Consider the following 19,250-nt stretch of genomic DNA (forward strand, 5'->3'; position numbering starts at 1 on the left):
AGAATACATATGGTTTAATGGAGTACCTGGAGCAAAGCCATCCCGCTCTGTAATGTGCTGTAGGTCACACACAGTTCATTGTGCACTGAAGCACAAAGGTGGTGCAGGGTATCAGTTGGGGTCCCGTGACCCACCTGAGACACTGAACCACTGAGAAAATAATAATTAACAACTTCACACATTTTTACCAAAGAAGGGATGATAAGGCAGCATGACCAGCAGTGTCCTGATAGTGTGGTGCAGCAGAGTTTATTTTAACGGTTTTGTGGGTTAAAAATGTGATTTAATCAGTAGTTTTTGTTACTCTTGTGTTGAAAATGATCAGCAAATCACAGATTTTAATAAAACCAGTTAAAAACAATAAAAAAAGAAATGTTACCACAGATTACTTTGTACTTTTTTGTTTATCTATGGGTTTTGCCTTCAGGCTCAATATGGTCCCAAAAACCTGTATCAACGACGACAGGGCACACTGCAGCCTGAGAGGCAAAACCTGGGGCAAAACAAAAACAGAACCGTCCCCTGCACTGGGCTGGCTGTTGTAATGATTAAAGGCAACTCAGATGAGCATTAATATTTTTATCAGCTTCTTGCTCCCTGGACTGTGATGGCAGGACACAAGGAGGATGATATTCAGAAGGATTTTAGTGTGTAAGTCAAACTGAAAATGTGAAAGTGAAGGGGACAGAAATAGGATTTTGGAGAGTGCGGGACCTGTTCTCCCCGTTACCAGCAGGAGTTGGACAGCTTTTGTTACGTTACATGTCATAAGTACATCATAAGAGTTTAAGTCTTATGTTTTGTCATGTGTGAGCATTGGAGAGATCACTGGAGTTGGTACTGATTTGTCCATTTAGCAGCTCTGAGAGAAGCTGCTGTGATGCTGTCACGTCTGAGCAGGTTCCCACCTCCACCAGCAGGTGGAGATAGATAAACATCAAAAGCTTTGTGCTCATGTCATGGTTTGAAACAACAGAACTTTATTCATCAGTGAAGATTCATTTGTTTTGCTTTAACAAGCTTAATAAAGCATTTGTTGAAGACTTAGGTCGCTTCACTCTAAAGACTGGAAACCAGAGCTCTCATAAACTGATTCACCCAAAGGCCGATGTCTCCATTTGTGATGAAGAGGAGACAGAAACCAATAAGTGTTTATTTTTGCTTTTACATCGACAGGAATTAGAACAGTTCTCCTTTTTAAACCTGTCTGGATGTGATGAATGTCTCATTGTCAATAGTGCAGGTTCATGTTTTCTCTTTTGGCATTTTACCCCTTGATCCATGGAAAAAAAAACAGTTTTGGAAGTAATAACTGAAGGATTAATGAGGCTGCTCTTCAGTGTGGATCATTAAATCACTCCTTTATACTTCTTCTCCACTTCAGAGGCTTTTTATTCCTCTGCATTTATTTGACATCTTCAGCCACTTTGTAGAATCAGATAAATAATACAAACCCTTTAAAAAACGCAGCCTCATTTATTCAATTGACCATTTGACTGTAAATATTTTAGCTTTGCAATCATGACACTTTTAATAAATCAGACACACATTAGAGTGAATATATTCCTCTGCTGTCAGACAGGCAGGGCTGTTTTCACCAAACACACCACTCACAAGTCCACAGTCAATAATATTTCAACACGTTTTGCATACTGATGACTTTAAATGTAAGAGTGGAGTCTTTCAGACATGATAGATTCAAACAAAGTTTCCTTGCTGTATGTACTTTGTGTGTTAAACCATCTATGCTAAAAATAACAGCCTGTGGTCGATGTGCATTTTTCAGAAGTGGTTCAAAATGCTCCTGTTACCTGATGCAGTGGACTGAGGCGGTGCATCAAGGTAAACTATTGCCACCATTTATCTGATGTGAAATGCTGCTTTCCAGCTCAGCTCCCACCTGGGTGTATCACACAGTGCGTTCACCAGCGCCGACACTTGGCCGACCTTGCTGATGATTGATCGGAAATACTGATTCATAAATCGTCTGCACACGGTGATGGGCAGCCATTCCTCATTCTTCTTATCACACGGCAGGAGGGATGAAATATGTAGTGCTACTCTGCATTTTTTACAGACACGGGGAATTCTTTCTACGCTTTTCTCTCTCACGTTTTTCAAGACATGAAAAATGCAGATTTAAGTGACTTTGTTTAAAAAGTCCAACAATTTACATCTAAAAGTGTACGCACAGACGCACAAACGTTTATTGCAGTGTATGAAAATTATTCAAACACACTGTGTATTTCTGTTTTCTAATGTTCTGTATCTGACCCTCATGTGAACGCTGACTATGAACAGAGAAAATATTGGAACTTGGGACCTCATTATTTTTTGGATTTGATCAGTCGTTGATCGTAGATCCTCAGTAATGCAGCATGACCTGTAGAGAAAACATGACTTGTTGACAGGTCAAATGTTTTATTTATGAGTGGCATTGGCTGCAGGACATTTCAGTGTCTCTGCAGACAGAGCCATGCACAGCTGAGGTTTTTGCTGTAGATCAAACACAGCAGGCGTATTGATTAACTTACATCACTGAGCCAGTCGGTGAAGGCAGAGGTGCGAGTGAAGACGGTGGGCTTCTTCACTTCGTTACAGAAGCGGGAGGAAACAAAGCTGGTTACACCCTGGACGTACCACCTGCCATCCTTACCCAAACAGTTCAGAGGACCACCAGAGTCTCCCTGAGAGAAAGAGAGGGATTTAGAAACACATTATAAAGCAGTTGACCTTGTTCACAGCAGGTGGTTCAGTTCTGACAGGTAAGAGTTGCTTTCCTTTTGCTTCCTCACACACACATTGCATCCAGCTACGACGTCTCCTCCTGCACAGATCATGGTGTTTTTGACATTGATGCCCCACCAGTCACTGCGGCTGCACACACTGTGCTCCACCACAGGCAGCAAGGCCTGCTGCAGCTTGTCAGGCATAGGGCCATGGGCTGAGACACAGGGAGGACAGAGCTGATTAACAACACATACATTTGCACTTAGATTGTGTGTAGCAGGCAGAGAACAGTGTTGGGAAAGTGACTTGAAAACTGTAATCAGTTATTCATGAATTCATGTGCCAAGCTAACATGTCCCAGATCAGTCTGTTCACCAAACTCCTGAATCTTATCCCAGAATGTCGGAGCAAGTAACGGAGCAGTAGTAGGATTAGTAACTGTGATGTACTGAATTCCAAATTCTAATTCCTTACATTACTCATTGCTGAAAAAGCAATCATATTACAGTAAATGTGTTAATGCCCCACACTGGCAAAGAGAACAGACTGTGTAATTGTTAATGTCAACCATGCTAACATTTAATGCTCCAGTGTTAAACAGAGTTCTAGGCACCATCTGCACCTGTCTGAGCCAAAGTCCTTTTCATTTTCTATGCAGATGAAACACTGCAGAGATCTGCAGTGGATCTGCAGTGCAAAGACAGGATGACAGATGAGGACACGGTGACATTACTGTAAAGGTTGCCCCAGCCGGAGATGTAACACGGTGTCCCATGGGTGAGGATCTCTCCAGCCTCTGGAAGACAAGCCACTCCAACGCTGTCATTCATAATGGGGCTCTTATCCAGTTTCAGCAGAGCCAGATCATTTCTGTGGAAAAAATAATTATAGTTATATAGTGGTTTTCACTCAGATTATGCTGAACAGGCTGGGTAGGTTACAGGACACCTTTACACACCTTGTTTTGATAATGGTATAATGGCATAATTCTTTTTACTTGTTCCCAAGGAGTCAGAATATACTCACCCATTAGCCACATGGTCAATGTCCCACTTTGGATGAACGATAATACGAAGAATATCTCTGATCTGTTCAGTGCCCTCCTGCTGGCTCATGTCATGTTCTCCCAAGACCACACGGTACACATCTCCTGGCCTGTCAGACACTTTCTGTCATTTCACAGTACACCTGTATTATTTCCCTCGTTCTGCATATTCCCACACTTCTGGGTCTCATCTGTATCATCGTACAAGTCAACATTGCTTCTGTGTGCTTGCTGCGATAAGTCTATGAACGAATCACAGGGTGGCTGTCTGATCTTATTGTTAGTCACCAGATGCAGTGTCCAGCAGTCAGCACCCAGCGAGGTCCAATCAGAGTTCCTCCACAAGTGTGATGGTAACGGCTGCCATGTTTCACCTGCAGGGAGATCTGGGTGGGAAAAAATGGACATTTAGGATTTACTGTAATTCTTAATGAGAGAAATGTTGAGTGAATTTAAAACGTGGTTACCTGCCAAGGCCAGCTATGGGGGCGAGCGTCCTGTCCATTCACCACTCTGCTGGTATCAGGCTTGACAGCAGGTGTACCACATCCGAAAACTGCAAACACATAATAATGAATTTTATAACTTAAATAACATTAGCTCAGTGATTAATCATAGTGTCTAATACTCTGTTTGATGTCCTCATCCAAGCCAAACTACTCACCATATGCTGCCTGAAGCAGCAGGAGGACCAGTGTCTGCAGCATGATGTCAGTCTGCGGAGGAAACACACACACACACACACTCTCTCTCTCTCTGTTTAGTTCAGCTCTCTTATACCTCCTCAGTCTGTCCGTCAGCCCAAACACTGATTACACTGAACGTGTTATCAGCATCCAGAGCTGATTGTAGCTGGGAAAAAACTTCCTGTTCCACAGATGCATCAGCTGGTCTGTCAGGACACGGGACCGATGTGACGATGGAAAAAAGTGGGAGGTTTATCAAAGTCAAAAATGAACTTTCAATCTGAAGTCTTGAAGGTGCTTCAGGAAAGATTTTTCCACTGAACATGAACATCCTGTACACCACAGGAAGACCAGTAGCTTGTCCTCTGTCTTACTATACTGTAGCTACATTCATTTAGTGCGTGTTTCCAGTGATTAGAAAATATACCTAGACTTGTAATACAGTTAGAGGAAATAATACATTTTCCATTTCTGCAGGCAGTATTGGGTAGTCAGCATTAGTGCAGCAATGAAAGGTCACTAATGGAAAATACAAGCAGAAGGACCCCACATTACTGCTTACGCTATTTACACAGTGGCTTCTGGGATTTGTAGCGCAAAAGCATCAGTGACAGCTTATCGCTAAACACAGTATATTACAAAATAACACAACACAATAAAACAACCTTTGCACATAGCTGTACGAAAACATGCCGCTGAACGTGAAGAACCCTGCAGCTTGAATAAACAGAATCTGTTCCCAAAGTGAGTGTGTTGGGTGCATGAAAACGAGAGTAGCTGCGGTAGCAACTTCAGAGTGAGTGAAGAAGAAAACTGGGGAGAAAAGAGAGGAAGGCAGAGAAACTGAGACGAAGGTTTAGTGTCATCAGCTGTCTCGATGCTCAGTGTGCTGCGAGAAATAAATTCTCTTCCTGCGACCACAGAACAGGATAGCTTTGGGTTACCTTCAAGAGAAACAGTCCTGTAACAACTTTCTCTCCCTTAATAACATGTTATACATTCACAGAGGGGCCCATGCTCCTGCTGAATCTGGACCCAATTCTTCATGCCTCGCTCAGACAGTATTCTTTCCTCCTGAGGGAAACTAATATCACTCTCTAGAGAAGACGGCACACATCTATAAATTTCCCCTTTTAGGGAGCAAATCAAATCAATATTGCTTCAACAGCTACAAGGCTTTGCTTGTTATCTCGCCGTGCTACGGTAATTCCCAACACCAGACACTGCATGAAGATTTATGAAGCAGCCATGTGCTGTATGTTTGCATAACATAGCAATGACAGAACTGTGAATAATTCTGATAAGGGCTGCAAAAGTTACAGCTGACAGTGAATTAACCACTGATGCTGTTTACAGGAGACCACTCAGGTGGGAATTGTCATTTATAATGAGTGAGTGTGTGTGAAACAATAACACCTATAAAGTCAAACAGTGTGAAAAAGAATCAATGGTATGTTTAAATCATTTTAATGTTAGTGAACTACTGTTCTTTAAAATACAAACATTGAAACTTTATTATAGAGACATTAAAAGTCAGTGAGAAGACTAAGGAGCAGAAACACATTTAACTTTTTAAAACAAACTTTGCACATTACAACACTTTGCAAATGAGTATTTCAGTCTGGGCCAAAGTGCACTAGTCAGGCATACCAACACCAATGGCTAAAAATGACAAGCAAAGTTAAAAATGTCTGAGGAACTGATTGTTGTATCGCATTACAGAATCTAACATTTTATAGCATAATATGTTTGGATTTTATGATGAAATGGCTGGAAAAAATGTAGTTTGTTGTAAAATTATATGAGCTGCTCCCAAACCGCCTGCATCTATGACCCTTTCACTGTTTTTTTTTTAAAGAAAAAAAAAATCCATCAAGACATTGTTCTGCTGAACTACGTAAATCAATATTTCCAAAGAGAAATACAGTTAGCCACAGAAGAAGGTCTGCTCTTCATTCAGTGGTAGCTCAAGACAGAGATAAATTATCTGAGACCAGCCAGCGCAGTTTAAGGCCAAGTATACATCTCCTAAGGTTTTCAGATATGACAAAAATCTGACTAGTGCAGCCTGGAGTCGGAGGAAATGCTGCCAATTAAGCCTTCGGAACATAAATCACATTTTACTGCTCTGTCACATCAAGTGGCCAATATTCAGTTTCCAGTCACTGAGAAGAAGAATATCAGTCATTGATAGAAGGCATGAAATAGGCTGAATAAATGCACAGTATATGCAGCCTCTCATGAGTTAGTTCATGATATCACTTTTTACCACAAGAGAGGAACAATGGGAAGCATGGACATGATATTATTTGGTTGAAAGCATGCTCTGTACAGTGTATCTTCCACTGATTAATAACATTTTCCAGAAGGACAGTGTCACGGGGAGACCCCCTGCCCTAAAGTTAGGCACATGCACTACACACCCTTTCTCAGGTGGATGTTATCAGAATGTTAATCCTGGTGGAAACTGCTGGTGGGATGTGTGGGGCATGAAGACACATTGTGATTGTGTATTTGATTTATTGAATTGTCTTCACCTGTCTCCTTTGTTGCACTTCTTCCTCTATCGGACCAGAAACAGCCAAACCTGAGCTGGAGCGGTCCATTTGGTTAAATAGGGGGTTCACAAGGGAAGAAACCAAGTGTGGTAAAGTGGGAGGGGTGTTTTGTCTTTTGAGGTGAAATAACCATATAAGTATCTAATTTGAAGGGAGATATGTAGTTTTAAAGTGGGTTTGAGTGAACTTCTATTTGATAGTATGTTGTCTGATATTATTATTGGTGTAGGTGTACCGGGAGAGATAATTGATATTGATTCCTTGACCAGGTGCAGTCCACCAGTATAAAAGTGAGGAGGTTGTGGTGGCCAAGGCCTATAGAGGAAAGAGGGACATGTCTGGATTACAGCCTGGGATTGTAGCTCCTGCCTTGGGCCCAAATTCCAGCGGCACAACGATAAGAGACTTCTTTAGAAGTGAGTGCTTTATTTATTTATTCGCCTTTTTGCTGGGCCCCCTCTTTCTTGTTGGCGCAATGTGCACTTTTTGCTGTAAAGACTGTGGAGATGTTTGTGAGATGTGTATATGGTTTGATGAGTGTTGGCTTTGTTCCAGTATTGTTTGCCGGTTGCCGGTCTCTAAGAGGCGCTAGGTTTTCTCAGTGGCTGCGGTGTAAACCGCGCCATTTTGTGACCGTTGCTCAAGTATATGTGCGCGCGCGCCGCTGAGTGAGCGTGCTAGGTAACCTAAACGTGTAAATAGGTGTGTGCATGGCGGTGAAGTGGCAGTGTGCTTTGGCTGAGAAATAAATGAGCGCCAGCGGGAGACAGGTTAAAGTTTGTCCTCCTCATTCGGTCCACGGGTTTACACAGTGTCACCTGGCCCTGTGTAGCCCTTGCTGCCGGCACAGACTCGCCCCTCGGCCTGGCGCCAGTAACCAGAAACGGTTGTGTAAAAACAACACATTCTGAGCTAAGCTAGGCTAATCGTCTGCTGGTGTTAGCCTCATATTTAGCATACAGACGCAAGAGCTGTATCAGTCTTCTTATCTAACTCTCACCATGAAAGAACAAGAGCGTTTCTCAAGATGATAATCTAAGTAAATCAGTGACATAAACATAGCACATTTACATGTCTTTTTTAAATGATGATTTGTAGCACTGCTGGACAATCCGATTTAGCGTTACAATCAATCATTTCCGTCCCTTTCTTTGGCTCCCCTGGGCTATTTTGGAACCATCCGGTTCTCAGACTCCTTCTCCATTTGCAGAGGACGGTTGCTGGTGATGGAGAAGCGAAGTGAAGTCTGCCTTAAGGCTCCAGTCAGAGATGATTATGTCTGTTAGTAGCTCTGTACAAACTGTAGCCTTCAGGTTGGTTTTTCTGACATGAAATCCTGTTCTCTCTAACTGCTGAGGCTCTCTGCTCTGTTCTTGCGTCTCTTCTCTGTCAGGATGGATGAGATGGGTTTAATCTAATTATTGCAGCAGATGTTGGTTCTGAGCACTTTTTAAAACATTTACTCAGCCATGAAAAGTTGAGTGAGTGTAATTTTTTTTTTTTCAGCAATGGCCTATTTCACACTTAGCTGCACAGTCTTTCTCAGTTGAAGGCTGCTCCGCTGGAGCTTAAGTGCTTTGTGCAGTGGGATCCTAGCAGCAGAAGAGTGTCTAATTTCAAATTCATTTCTTACACCATGCATGAAGAATTAGAGGAATGTTAAACATTGTTGCTGCTATCTGTGTGTTACATATTGAGCCATCACTTTACATTTGGACCGACTTGGCCACAGTTCTCAGGTTTAGGTCACTTACGGCTCACCCCGGGATGTCAACAAATGAAAAGTGATATTTAGGCTTATTGTTGTAAGGTTCAAGTCAGGCCTGTAAAATCAAAGCCAAATTTGTTTTGCCCTCAAATGTCTTGTTCTGATTGTAGAATAATGGTGGGGTCATTGTCAGGAGGAAGAACGACTACAAAGTAAATGCCTTTGTTGTCTGCCGAGGGCCCTCAAGCCAACAAAACAAAAGGGTGGAAGAAAAGAAGCCATTCATAACAAGGCAATTAGACCCCGTTCTAATAATTGGCATTGATAGATGAAGGAAACCCAAATCCAAATAAACTTAGTCCCCCTCTGGGCCGAGCAGTTGGAGCTTCACTGATTCAAAGAATCTATTTCTCTCTCTTTGTCTTTAATCATCCTCATTTTTATTTCACACTTTGTCTGATGATCCAACCTTAACACCTCGGACCCCCGCTGGCCAGTTCAGAAACTGTAAGTTTTTACTGGTAATTGACTCCATTTGGGCACCTCGAGGCTCCTGCGGCGACACTTTTCAGTTTGATTCATTGCCTCCTTGTTTCAACCTCCTCCTCCCCTCTTCTTGCCTACTGCCTAACTAAAACCTTGTTGGTCAAATTAAAAACAGTTTAGCCCGCTGCACTGGTTTGCATCAAGAGCCCATAAACACAAAGTACTTTGGTCATGTAAGACAGAGGCACTATGATTATCTCTGCACCGTTAACTCACAAATCAAAAGTGGGTTCAGCTGCAGGCCCTGATATGATAGAAGCTTTTTATTAAGGAGAGTGAAAATGAGAAGTCTGGCTGGTTTCACTGTGGAAAGCATCTCTATTCTGTCTCAAGGAAGGAACATCTGAGCACATGGAGAACAGATCCGGACTGATGTTTCAGAGACGGAAAGACAATGAAACACTGTGTGACGCTGTGACAACCAAAACCTTAGTGACAGATGGAAATGGATTCCTTTCATGCGTGAGATTTAAGAGTAACACTTTTTGGCACTAACCTCTCAGCGGTTGCTGAAAGTGCCACCTGGTTATTGTGAGATTAAATTGAACAGAACAGATCCATAATTCAGGATCCCAGACATCAAAAGGAAATCGACATAATAAGGCTTAATCGCTAACTTTCTGATGGCTAATGACCCCCAAATTGACTGTCGGGTTAGATTAGACAGCTCAGTGCCTAACACTAACCTACTGAGCTGAAATGAAATATGCTACTGAATTTCACTTTCAAAGGAAGGTTCCAGAGAAATTTGGAGATGCCAGCAGAAGGATAGTGACAGAGAAACACCAGACAGGGAAAACTGAGAGACGTCTTTAGTCTTCTCTCCCACAGAGGCTTAAGTTTCTTGGCTGTGACTGATGGACAATAACAAGGAAGCCCTCCCTACACACAGCCCCTCCATATTTCATAGTTACAGAAGTGCTGTTATTAGACTTCAAATGAAATGGAAAAACCACATGCAACCAGACTCATGTTTCAGACGGGGTCTTTGATTGTCACCATACCTATTTAGATTTGTTTTATCAGCCATGCTGGCCAGAAAATAGAGTAACTGCATTACCTGCAACCGCGCTAGCATCTGTGTTATTGTAAGCTTGTACATGCATGTGCCAGCATGGTATTGCTGCTGAAAACAGTGGGCATTTAAGGGTAAATATGCACAGTTGTTCATTTTTTAGAACATGTACATTGCAGTACAATGAGTGGATAAACTGTATATTTGGACCCTTAAAGTTATAATAATGGCAAAAGGCTAATTTTTTGAATGTCTTTCTAGTGTTTTTTTTTCTTTTCTGAATGTGTTGGCTTCATAAAGGGGCCACTGACCAGCTTGAGCTCACCTCACACTCCCACTGATACCTGCAACACCCCTGCAAATTGGCAGGCGGCAGTGGTTTAATATACTGAGCTGTGAAAAGTTCATAAATCTCTTGCAACCTGGCTAATGGAAGCTTTGAGGCCACTGAAGAGAAGGCCACTCCAGATTCACAGTTTTTTACTTGCAAAAATTGTATCGTTATTTATTTCACATCCTGCATTTCAAAATAAGGATACCAGATTTTTCCAATGAAGAAAGGTAAAAGGAAGAGGACAGACTAATAATACTTCATTCTTATAAAAAGGGTGTAATCAAATATCTGTAGTTTTCTGGATGACAAATGAAAAACTGGCATGATTTAAAGACACACAGAAATAGCCTGTATACAGCTATACATTTTCTTGCCTGTAAAATTAAAGCCTGTTGGTAATCACATAGTGTGTGTAACTCTAGATGACCTTGCACTCACATGGCCGGCTGCACCGACGTGTTAATGAAAGTGACACGCACCCAGCTCAGCCTGAAACCTGAGGCTTAAACAAATACATACAAATCACTGCCCTGATGTCTCCAACACCACCTCCACAGTGCCTGGTCTCAAAGACAACATGGGAAAGAGCAGTTCGCCCCGTCCTTACAGGTAAATACACCTGTATATTTATAATTTTATGCAAACATTATATAAATATTGTCACAAAGTCGCTGACATAAAGTTGGAGCCTGCTCACTGCCGGTGCCTCCAGAAATTTAGAGCAATACACAAAGAGCTCTCTGTGTAAGATGTAAGCATTCACACATGCGCTCACAGAGAAGACTATGCACTCAAACACATACACACACACATTGTGTTGGATCCTTGCTGCCATTAACATTTGTAGCCACATTCACAATTTTCGCAGCAGATCTGACTACAAGCTGTTTTCATAATGTATATAACAGACTTCTGATTTCCCTTCTAAATATTTAAATATCTCTGGATTCATCTCATGTTTCCCAGGTGGATTTATTTTTATTATTTTTAAAAGAATAGTCTGTGTGCGTCAGGGGTCAGGAGTGTGGTGCTGAGCATGCCACTTTTCCAAACACAAGCAGAGTGTGTGTTACAGCCCATGTGCTAGTGATTTCACCACTCTCCTCTGTGTATGCTGGGATGACAGGGGCTGAGGTCTGGGCGGCCTGGTGCCGGCACCAGCACTGTCAACAAAGACCTGAACCCTTGCAGAGGTCCAAAACTGAGCAACATGTCATGCTCTCCTCAGACTCAGAAGGTCATCGTGAGGACAATCTGGGATAGTCTTTGAGAGCAAAATATTCTTAGACATTTTGCGAAACATGCTTATAGGCTTTCTTGTTGAGAGTTAATTGAGAAGATTGATACCATTCTCATATTTGTCAAATTGAAGCACAGGTCTCATTCACAGCCTGAATGAGACCTGTATATCTCCCACTGAGCAGTCTTTATGCTAAGCTAAGCTAACCATCTGCTGGTCGTGCTTCAGATTTAACAAACAACTATAAGAGGGGTAACAATCTTCTCATCTATCTCTCTCCAAGAAAGAAAAAAAAAGTTTCCCAAAATATACAAAAAACACTTTTCCTTTTGAGATTTAAAGCTTTCAAAACTTTGATTGCTAAATGCTAGCAGTCCTGAATGCACCAAGTGTGTGTTTATATGTCCATGCTGCCCTGATCCTGATCTGTGTTTGATATAATTCTTGTAGTTCCAGTTCATGAGTGACTACTGAGAGCAGGCACAGACTCCCTCTGTGACCTACATAGGATCCAGGATTTGTCTAAAGGTGTCTCTGGTGTTTGTCTGGGTCATCCAGACAGAATTCACATAAGACCTGTTGTGGCACATTTGTCTCCTTGCGGATCGCTTTCAGACAGATTCTTCTGGGGTTATGTAAGTCTTTGAGTGTGAGGAAAAATTTCTCCAAATCCCAGTGGATGTGCATGGGGTCATCTGATTAGGGAATGACACGGTGTCTGTCTGAGGAATGTTATGACAGATCCACATCCTTTTTAGCAGATGTTCCAGATTAGACCGTGAGCAGTATTAATCTTTTCTATAACCAGGGAGGGGAAAGGTGTGAACAGCAACTTCCACTAAAACACCGGATTTATTATGATAGCTAGAGCTATTCCTTTTCTAATAGCTGTTCATATTCAGAGGCATTTACCATCCACAGATGTGCACCCAATGCTCTAAAGATCAGTGGTGAATAACATTACACACTGTTCACATTCATGTGCTAATGTGACATGACTGCAAACATACTTGGTGTGTGTCTGTGACCTGTAAAGACTTGAAGGTCTAGGATGATTTCCCTAAGTTGATCCAGAGGGGGGCACTGTCTCAAAAGGCATCAGCCATCACAACACCATCAATGTTTACTATGTGTTATTGCTATGACATGTATTTAAAGCTTGTACAACATACAAAAATAATGCGTCTATTACAGTAAAGGTGGCTTTAACTCTTTTTAAGCCCACTTCAGAGAATAGAGAGTCTGGACTACAATTAACTGACAACAAACTCTTACTGTATCTGCAGGCAGATATTGTAATTGTTATTGGCTAAACTTTTAGAGTACAGTGTTTCGTTAACATGTGAAGACCTCAAAAATAGTCCCTTTAAATATCAACTTCCAGATGTTGCTTTATAACACATCTAGCATGGTTCACAGAGCAAACACAGCCTTTACAGCTCCTAATTTTTGACGCCTAAGAAGAAATTTGAGCTCTGAATCATATAGTTCTTATTTATGAGGCTTGAGGAAAGACTTTTTTTTTGTTTAGTTTTTCATTTTAATGACGTTGGCAACAGGAGAAGCCCCAAAGAGGCCTGACCTCATCATAGTTAGCAGCTCCTGTGTTCGTGTGGCTCACATTTGCTCTTTTATTGTCCGTCTGTTCTCGGTTTTTGGCTAAACCCGCTCGCACATACACAAGTGTTCTGAGATCATATTTGGACGTCGAAGTAACAATCCTCTTGAGCAGCGTGTTGAGAATGTAATTGGGAGTTTGCTTTCACGACAACTAAATTTTCATCAGTTTCTGCTGTGTTTTTAAGGGCTTCTCTTTCTTGTTTAGAGCTAATGGTGGTTCCAGCACGAGAAACTCAAGAAGGTGACCCTGCTTTAATGCGGTCATCAGTGCAGGTGGTTGTGACGGTGTGGAGGACTGGTGAAATGCCTCAACAGTCTCCAGTAGATGGTAGTAGTGGGTAACTTTACGTTGGGTTTATACACTGCACAGGACATTTTAATTTATTTTTGTATTAACCAAGATAACGTGATTGAAATATGTATTCTAAGGACACAGTGTTGTGATTAATTGCATATGATCATATTTAATTAAACTTGTACCTTTTGCATATGAGGCACACACAGGTGCCACACATTAGGTGATGACAAAGTGGTTGATAGTCTAAAAAAAAAAACAAACAAAAAACCCAACCTGTAATCCTTTCCAAACGTGTGTGTGTGTGTGTGTGTGTGTGTGTGTGTGTGTGTGTGTGTGTGTGTGTGTGTGTGTGTGTAATCACAGCACGCTTTAAGAACAGTTTGAATCAAAATGCCATTTTTTTTAGTGATAATGATGAATATAGTTCAAGCCTGAAGTCCTGTGATCGGAGAATTTTTCCTAAGCTTGTGGCACGCCATCCAAGAGACGACACTGACAAGCTAACGATAACCCTCAAAATAAGCTAACATATTTTCTTTGGCAGGTTACATCTCAGAAAAGTTGAACATCTGGGTAGATGAAGACGTGTTTTTACAAAAGGTACAAGAAGAATGATACTTGACTTCTTCAAGGCGTTTGTCGTGAGGTAGAAAGTCAGACTCTTAGGTTGTATCACAAGCTAAGAGTCCATTCCTAGCTGTCCTATCTTCCTCCTTTTCCTCCTTTCACCCAGCCCGGCCATCGGCAGGAGGGTCCCCCATCTGAGCCAGGTTCTGCTCAAGGTTTCTTCCTGTTAAAAGGGAGTCTTTCCTTGCCACTGTTGCCTTAAGTGCTTGCTCTGGGGTCAGGCTCTGGGTCTCTGTAAAGCGCTTTGAGACAATTTTGATTGTGGAAGGCGCTATATAAATAAAATTTAATTGAAATTGAATTGAAGGCTAACAAGCTGTTTGCTAACAAACCAGAAAAACTTGCTATCTACCAGTGGCATTGTGTGAAAGGCTGTGTTTCTGTGAGTTTGTTTCTGAGTCTTTCTGTCCCCCAGCAGTAAAAATATTCTTGGAATAATTTCTAATTTATATTAATAATTTCTTAATTATAATATTTTTGTCAGCTTGTCCCCTTTGTTGGCATTCATTTAAAGCATTAGCATCAATATCACCACTGGTGCGCACCTTCTGCGCAACTCTTAATTTAAACCTGTATTAACTTTTGATTAACTTTTGATTGATTTTTAAATATGGTGAACTTCGCTTCATTTGCAAACAGTTGTTAATTTACAGATTAGGACATACAGCAACATTAGAGTTGTATATTTGCCAACCCAAAGAAAGTTATAGCAACATTCCCTCACTTGCTAGCTCGGGCCTCGCTTCTGCAAGACCCTGCTAATTGCAACATTATGCTCACTAGCTAGTTGCTAAGCCCTACTTTGCCTTTTGGTTGTGGTAAGTTGCCATACGGTGTTTTTTAAGAGCTTTTTCAGCAAAAACAGCTGCTTGCCATGGCTGAAAATGATGCAGATGAAAGGAGTGAGGGTGAACAGTGGAGGTGTGGACTGTAAAACCAAAATAACCAGCTGAAAGATGCTAAAAGCATCTGTCAAACTGATTGGTGCTCCAGAGTTTGGTGATAATTCTCTGTGGGTTCATCAGTACGACCATTCTAACCTTACATATAGTCATTTGATCCCTTGCCATTATAAAATGTCAGAGTGGCTTTAATTTTATAGACATGGTATAGTGATAATTATATGATTAAGAAACAATTAAATGATCAACAAACTTACAGTGACATACTGCGTTCAACTCTTCATAGCCACAGACATTATGAAAAGCACTGAATAGCCCCACTGGCATCCAGATTCACACAAAATCTTTGTCTGACTCACAACTTTGTCGCTCAACAAAAGAAAACTTCTCTCTTGCTGAGCTCAGCCTTTATAGCTGTGGCTCACCTGTGAATGTTCAGATGAAGAACTCTCACCAAAGAGAGGAATGTTTTCATAAGTTAATGATTTCCTCTGTGAATGAAAACACACACACAGGAAACTGAATTCTTTATACCTGTTACCAAACTCATGCCACTTAAAGCTTGACTCCGTTTCAGGCTCATGTTCTTCCAATTTTCTTTAAAGGCAGCAAATCCAATTGATACTGTTCCTAACTAAGATAAAAGAGCCAGTTGTTTTGGCCTGATGTCATCTCTAACAGTAATGAAATTGTCTCACTGGGGGGGATCTGGTAAAAGTTTAACAGATGAAATTTACTGAGAGTATATTTGGATACAAAGATGTTGGTTTAAACATTTATTGAACAGATGGCAACTGATGAAAAACCTTTGAATAGGTAAAAATTTTAAACATCTTCATGCCAGATGAAACTTTACCGTCTTTTTTAAAAACCAACCCCAGGATATGTCAGAAAAAGCTAGGGAAAAGTCATCTAGTATTATGTCCACAAAAATCTTTAATATCATCCTATTCTCCATTCAGTTTTAATCCTTTTAAATAATCTTTCCAGTGCTCGTATGAGTGTGTGTCTTTGTCTATGGGTATATGACCCGTGTCTAAATTGTCAACGGGATTATTTCCAGGAGGTCATAATGAAACACAGATCATTTCATCGCGGCGTAAACTAATAAAGGAGGACAAACAACCGCTCACGAACATAATCAAACCTGACGACAAGTGACAGGCGAGCATTAGCTGCATTTCACAAAATTAACATTTAACTCTTCGACAGGGCTAAAAGTCACATTTGAAAGGACTATGAGTAGTTCATGGAAGCGATTATGTGGCTGGCCTATGGCCCTGTGAAGACCCTAACAGAGACAAGAGGTCAGAGGTCACGCAGGCCATTAGCAGCCTCATTATGGGGTTTCGCTTCATATTTACATGCGGCAGACAGAACAGAACCAGAGCTAGAACTAAAACAAAGGGTCCTCAAAGTCATGAGGAACACTCTGCAGTAACGCACTCGTATGCATGCATGCATGCATGTGTGTGTGTGTTTCTTTAAGAGTATTAGCCACTTGTCATTGTTTTCCCCCCACTTCATCAGAGATCCGTCTCTGTAGAGAATGAGCTTTACGTGGCAGCTGAATACACCCCAGACTGAAATTCATCATAATCCAGTTGATCTCTGAGATGTTTGCTTGAGCGTTAGTGAGCTTGATTTCACTGATAACCCAGTTTGCGGAGGCTTAGATGTGCAACGGAATGTGTCGCAGAGTAATCTTAGGAAAGAACAATATGAAATGCTTGGTTTAAAGAGTTCAGGGTTGAGTTACTTTTATCAGCTAACAATAGCATCATGTGATCATATGATCCTCTTGATCTCCTGATAATTTAACCAAAACAAGAGATGTGTTTGCAGTGTCCGATGTATCTTGTGGCGTTGGTGTAGATTAGGAAGCTAAGAACTCTGTTTCATATTCATGAGCTGATGTTGGGGGATGGTGTGGCGAGAGGAATTTATCCCGCCTCACTTGTCCACCGTTACTTGTGTATTGTCACACTTTGGAACGCGCACAAACTCGTGCACATGCACACACACATGCTCGGGCTCACAAAGCCTGTGGAATGGTTTGTGACTCTAATGGCCCTTCCTTTGGGGGAACGTTTAATTGTTTGGTCATCGTCTCCATGCTCAGTGTGTCACAGTCAATAAAGCCACATTAGAGGAGACGGGAGGTGAGGGGTGAGGGGGCCGACACAGAGGGTTAGGACCCCGGCGTGGAGAGAATATAAAGCGTCTAAAACCCTCCCAGAGTGGCATTCTCCCGCTATCAGAGCTCTACGGAGGACGGGCTGTCACTGTGGCCCATTGTGAGGCCAATGACTCATTCTTACTCAGAGCAACCTTTAAAAAAGTCCCAGGGATTTCAAAAAGTGGGGACAAACCTCTTGGATCTGCTTCAGCTGACGTGTATGCACGCATTTGCATGTGTGTACGCCGATTTTAAATTAGAATAGGCTACCCAAAACCATATCCTTCATTTAGCCAATCAAATATAAACATCAAACAGCTTTAATTGTTGATCAGATATCATTTGCCTCTTGCAAACCATATAATTTTTGGTAATCTTTGCTAATGCATACAAAAAAAAAAACCCAGAGCCTCTCAGGCAGAAAATGATCCAAGCATAGATTTAATTTGGCTCATATGTTGCAGCAAAGGGCTTTTACATGCATGGGTGCAGCTCTTTATTTGATGTAACCTGCTTTTAAGCTGCTGTCAGTGATAGCCATAACATGTCACCAGAACCTGGGAAGTGTGTGATGGTGACTGCGATAACCCCGCACTGAGGCTCAGCCTCAGAGATCCCCGGCCTTAACTGTCGCTCTGCATCTGCAGACCACCAAGCTAGTCCCGCTGACCTCCCTGTGACCTGCTCCACCTCACTGTCATGAACTCTGCTCACCACACACCCACCTATCTATCTAATGCAGGCCTGGCCACTGTTCTACTAGAGACTAAGTAGTATTATCCATTATGAGTTTTATGTTCATCCTGAGTTCTATTTATGTTTAGCACTTACTTATGGCTGGTTCAGTCCGGAAGCAATCATGTTATCTGACAGTGGATGGACCACTAGTGAAAAGGTCTATATCATTCACTGTATTTGGCTAAAGCTAAATAATTTTAGGTTGGTTGTGACAGAGATAGTAAACAGAAAAAAAAAACATTCTGGTCATAAATCCATTCCAGTGTTAGCTTTTAAAGATCTGACTGTATTTACTAAATGAGTGTGTGGTGGCTGAAGTCAAAGTATTTGTTTAATGTAAATTTTTATGTAAATTTTTAATTTGTATTTTATCGTTGCCAACAATGACTGACATGCACCATTAAACCTGAATTCCCTCTTTAGGTGAAGGGGAACCGTACATCTCTAAGAAGCTGTTTATCATGGAAATTGTGTTTCTGTTCATATTCAACAAAGATGATCGCTTCCTCTTGAAGGAAATGTTTTGGTCCCAGAGCTCAGGTCAAAGGTCAGCAGGACTCTGACAGCTGCATTCTCATAGTAACATGGTACTGTAGCATGGATGTGTTTCACACCATGGTCTTTAAGCATTGAGAATATGCTAAGCTCTTTACATACATCTAACTGGTTAGTAAATCCTGGGATTTGGATTATTTGTTGATTTATTTTGTTGTTGTTTTGTTTAAACTGAGTATGTTTCATTTTAATTCCATTTAGGATTTGGTGAAAAGAACGGACCAGCACTAAAGGCTTTTTTTTTTTAATCAAAGCCACATCGATTATAAGAAATCAAATTAAAATATATTAAAATAAAATTCTGCTTGCCTGATTTGATAAAAGTAGCTACTGACTTGCATGAAACAGTTTATTTATGAAGGTCAAATACGAGAATGTATTGATAGTACTAGTACAGTCATGATCTCCCTCTCCAGCTGAATAATAGACGTTAATACTTAAATTTCTTAAGAAAGTAAAAATGATCTGT

At 41.3% G+C, this 19,250-nt stretch overlaps 1 protein-coding gene across 1 annotated transcript; it reads right to left on the reverse strand.

Annotated features, from left to right (window-relative positions):
* Nucleotides 1-966: 966 nt before the first annotated feature.
* Nucleotides 967-4,513, reverse strand: LOC121183205 (chymotrypsin-like elastase family member 3B). The gene is made up of 8 exons (XM_041040161.1): nucleotides 4,440-4,513; nucleotides 4,243-4,331; nucleotides 4,064-4,161; nucleotides 3,757-3,885; nucleotides 3,464-3,600; nucleotides 2,802-2,944; nucleotides 2,535-2,687; nucleotides 967-2,383 (listed from the first exon to the last, which is right to left on the reverse strand). The coding sequence occupies exons 1-8, from the start codon at nucleotides 4,480-4,482 to the stop codon at nucleotides 2,366-2,368; spliced, it is 810 nt and encodes a 269-aa protein (XP_040896095.1). The 5' UTR covers nucleotides 4,483-4,513; the 3' UTR covers nucleotides 967-2,365.
* Nucleotides 4,514-19,250: the final 14,737 nt, after the last annotated feature.

This window comes from Toxotes jaculatrix, chromosome 6 (assembly GCF_017976425.1).
Source record: "Toxotes jaculatrix isolate fToxJac2 chromosome 6, fToxJac2.pri, whole genome shotgun sequence".
Taxonomy (NCBI): Eukaryota; Metazoa; Chordata; class Actinopteri; family Toxotidae; genus Toxotes; species Toxotes jaculatrix.

Excerpts from the sequence above, each read along its gene's own strand:
- LOC121183205 (XM_041040161.1), bottom strand. The coding sequence starts at position 4,482 with ATGCTGCAGACACTGGTCCTCCTGCTGCTTCAGGCAGCATATG. Across the intron at positions 2,945-3,463 it reads CGGCTGGGGCAACCTTTACA|CCCATGGCCCTATGCCTGAC; the intron begins GTAATGTCACCG and ends CCTGTGTCTCAG. Across the intron at positions 2,688-2,801 it reads ACGTCGTAGCTGGATGCAAT|GGAGACTCTGGTGGTCCTCT; the intron begins GTGTGTGTGAGG and ends TCTTTCTCTCAG.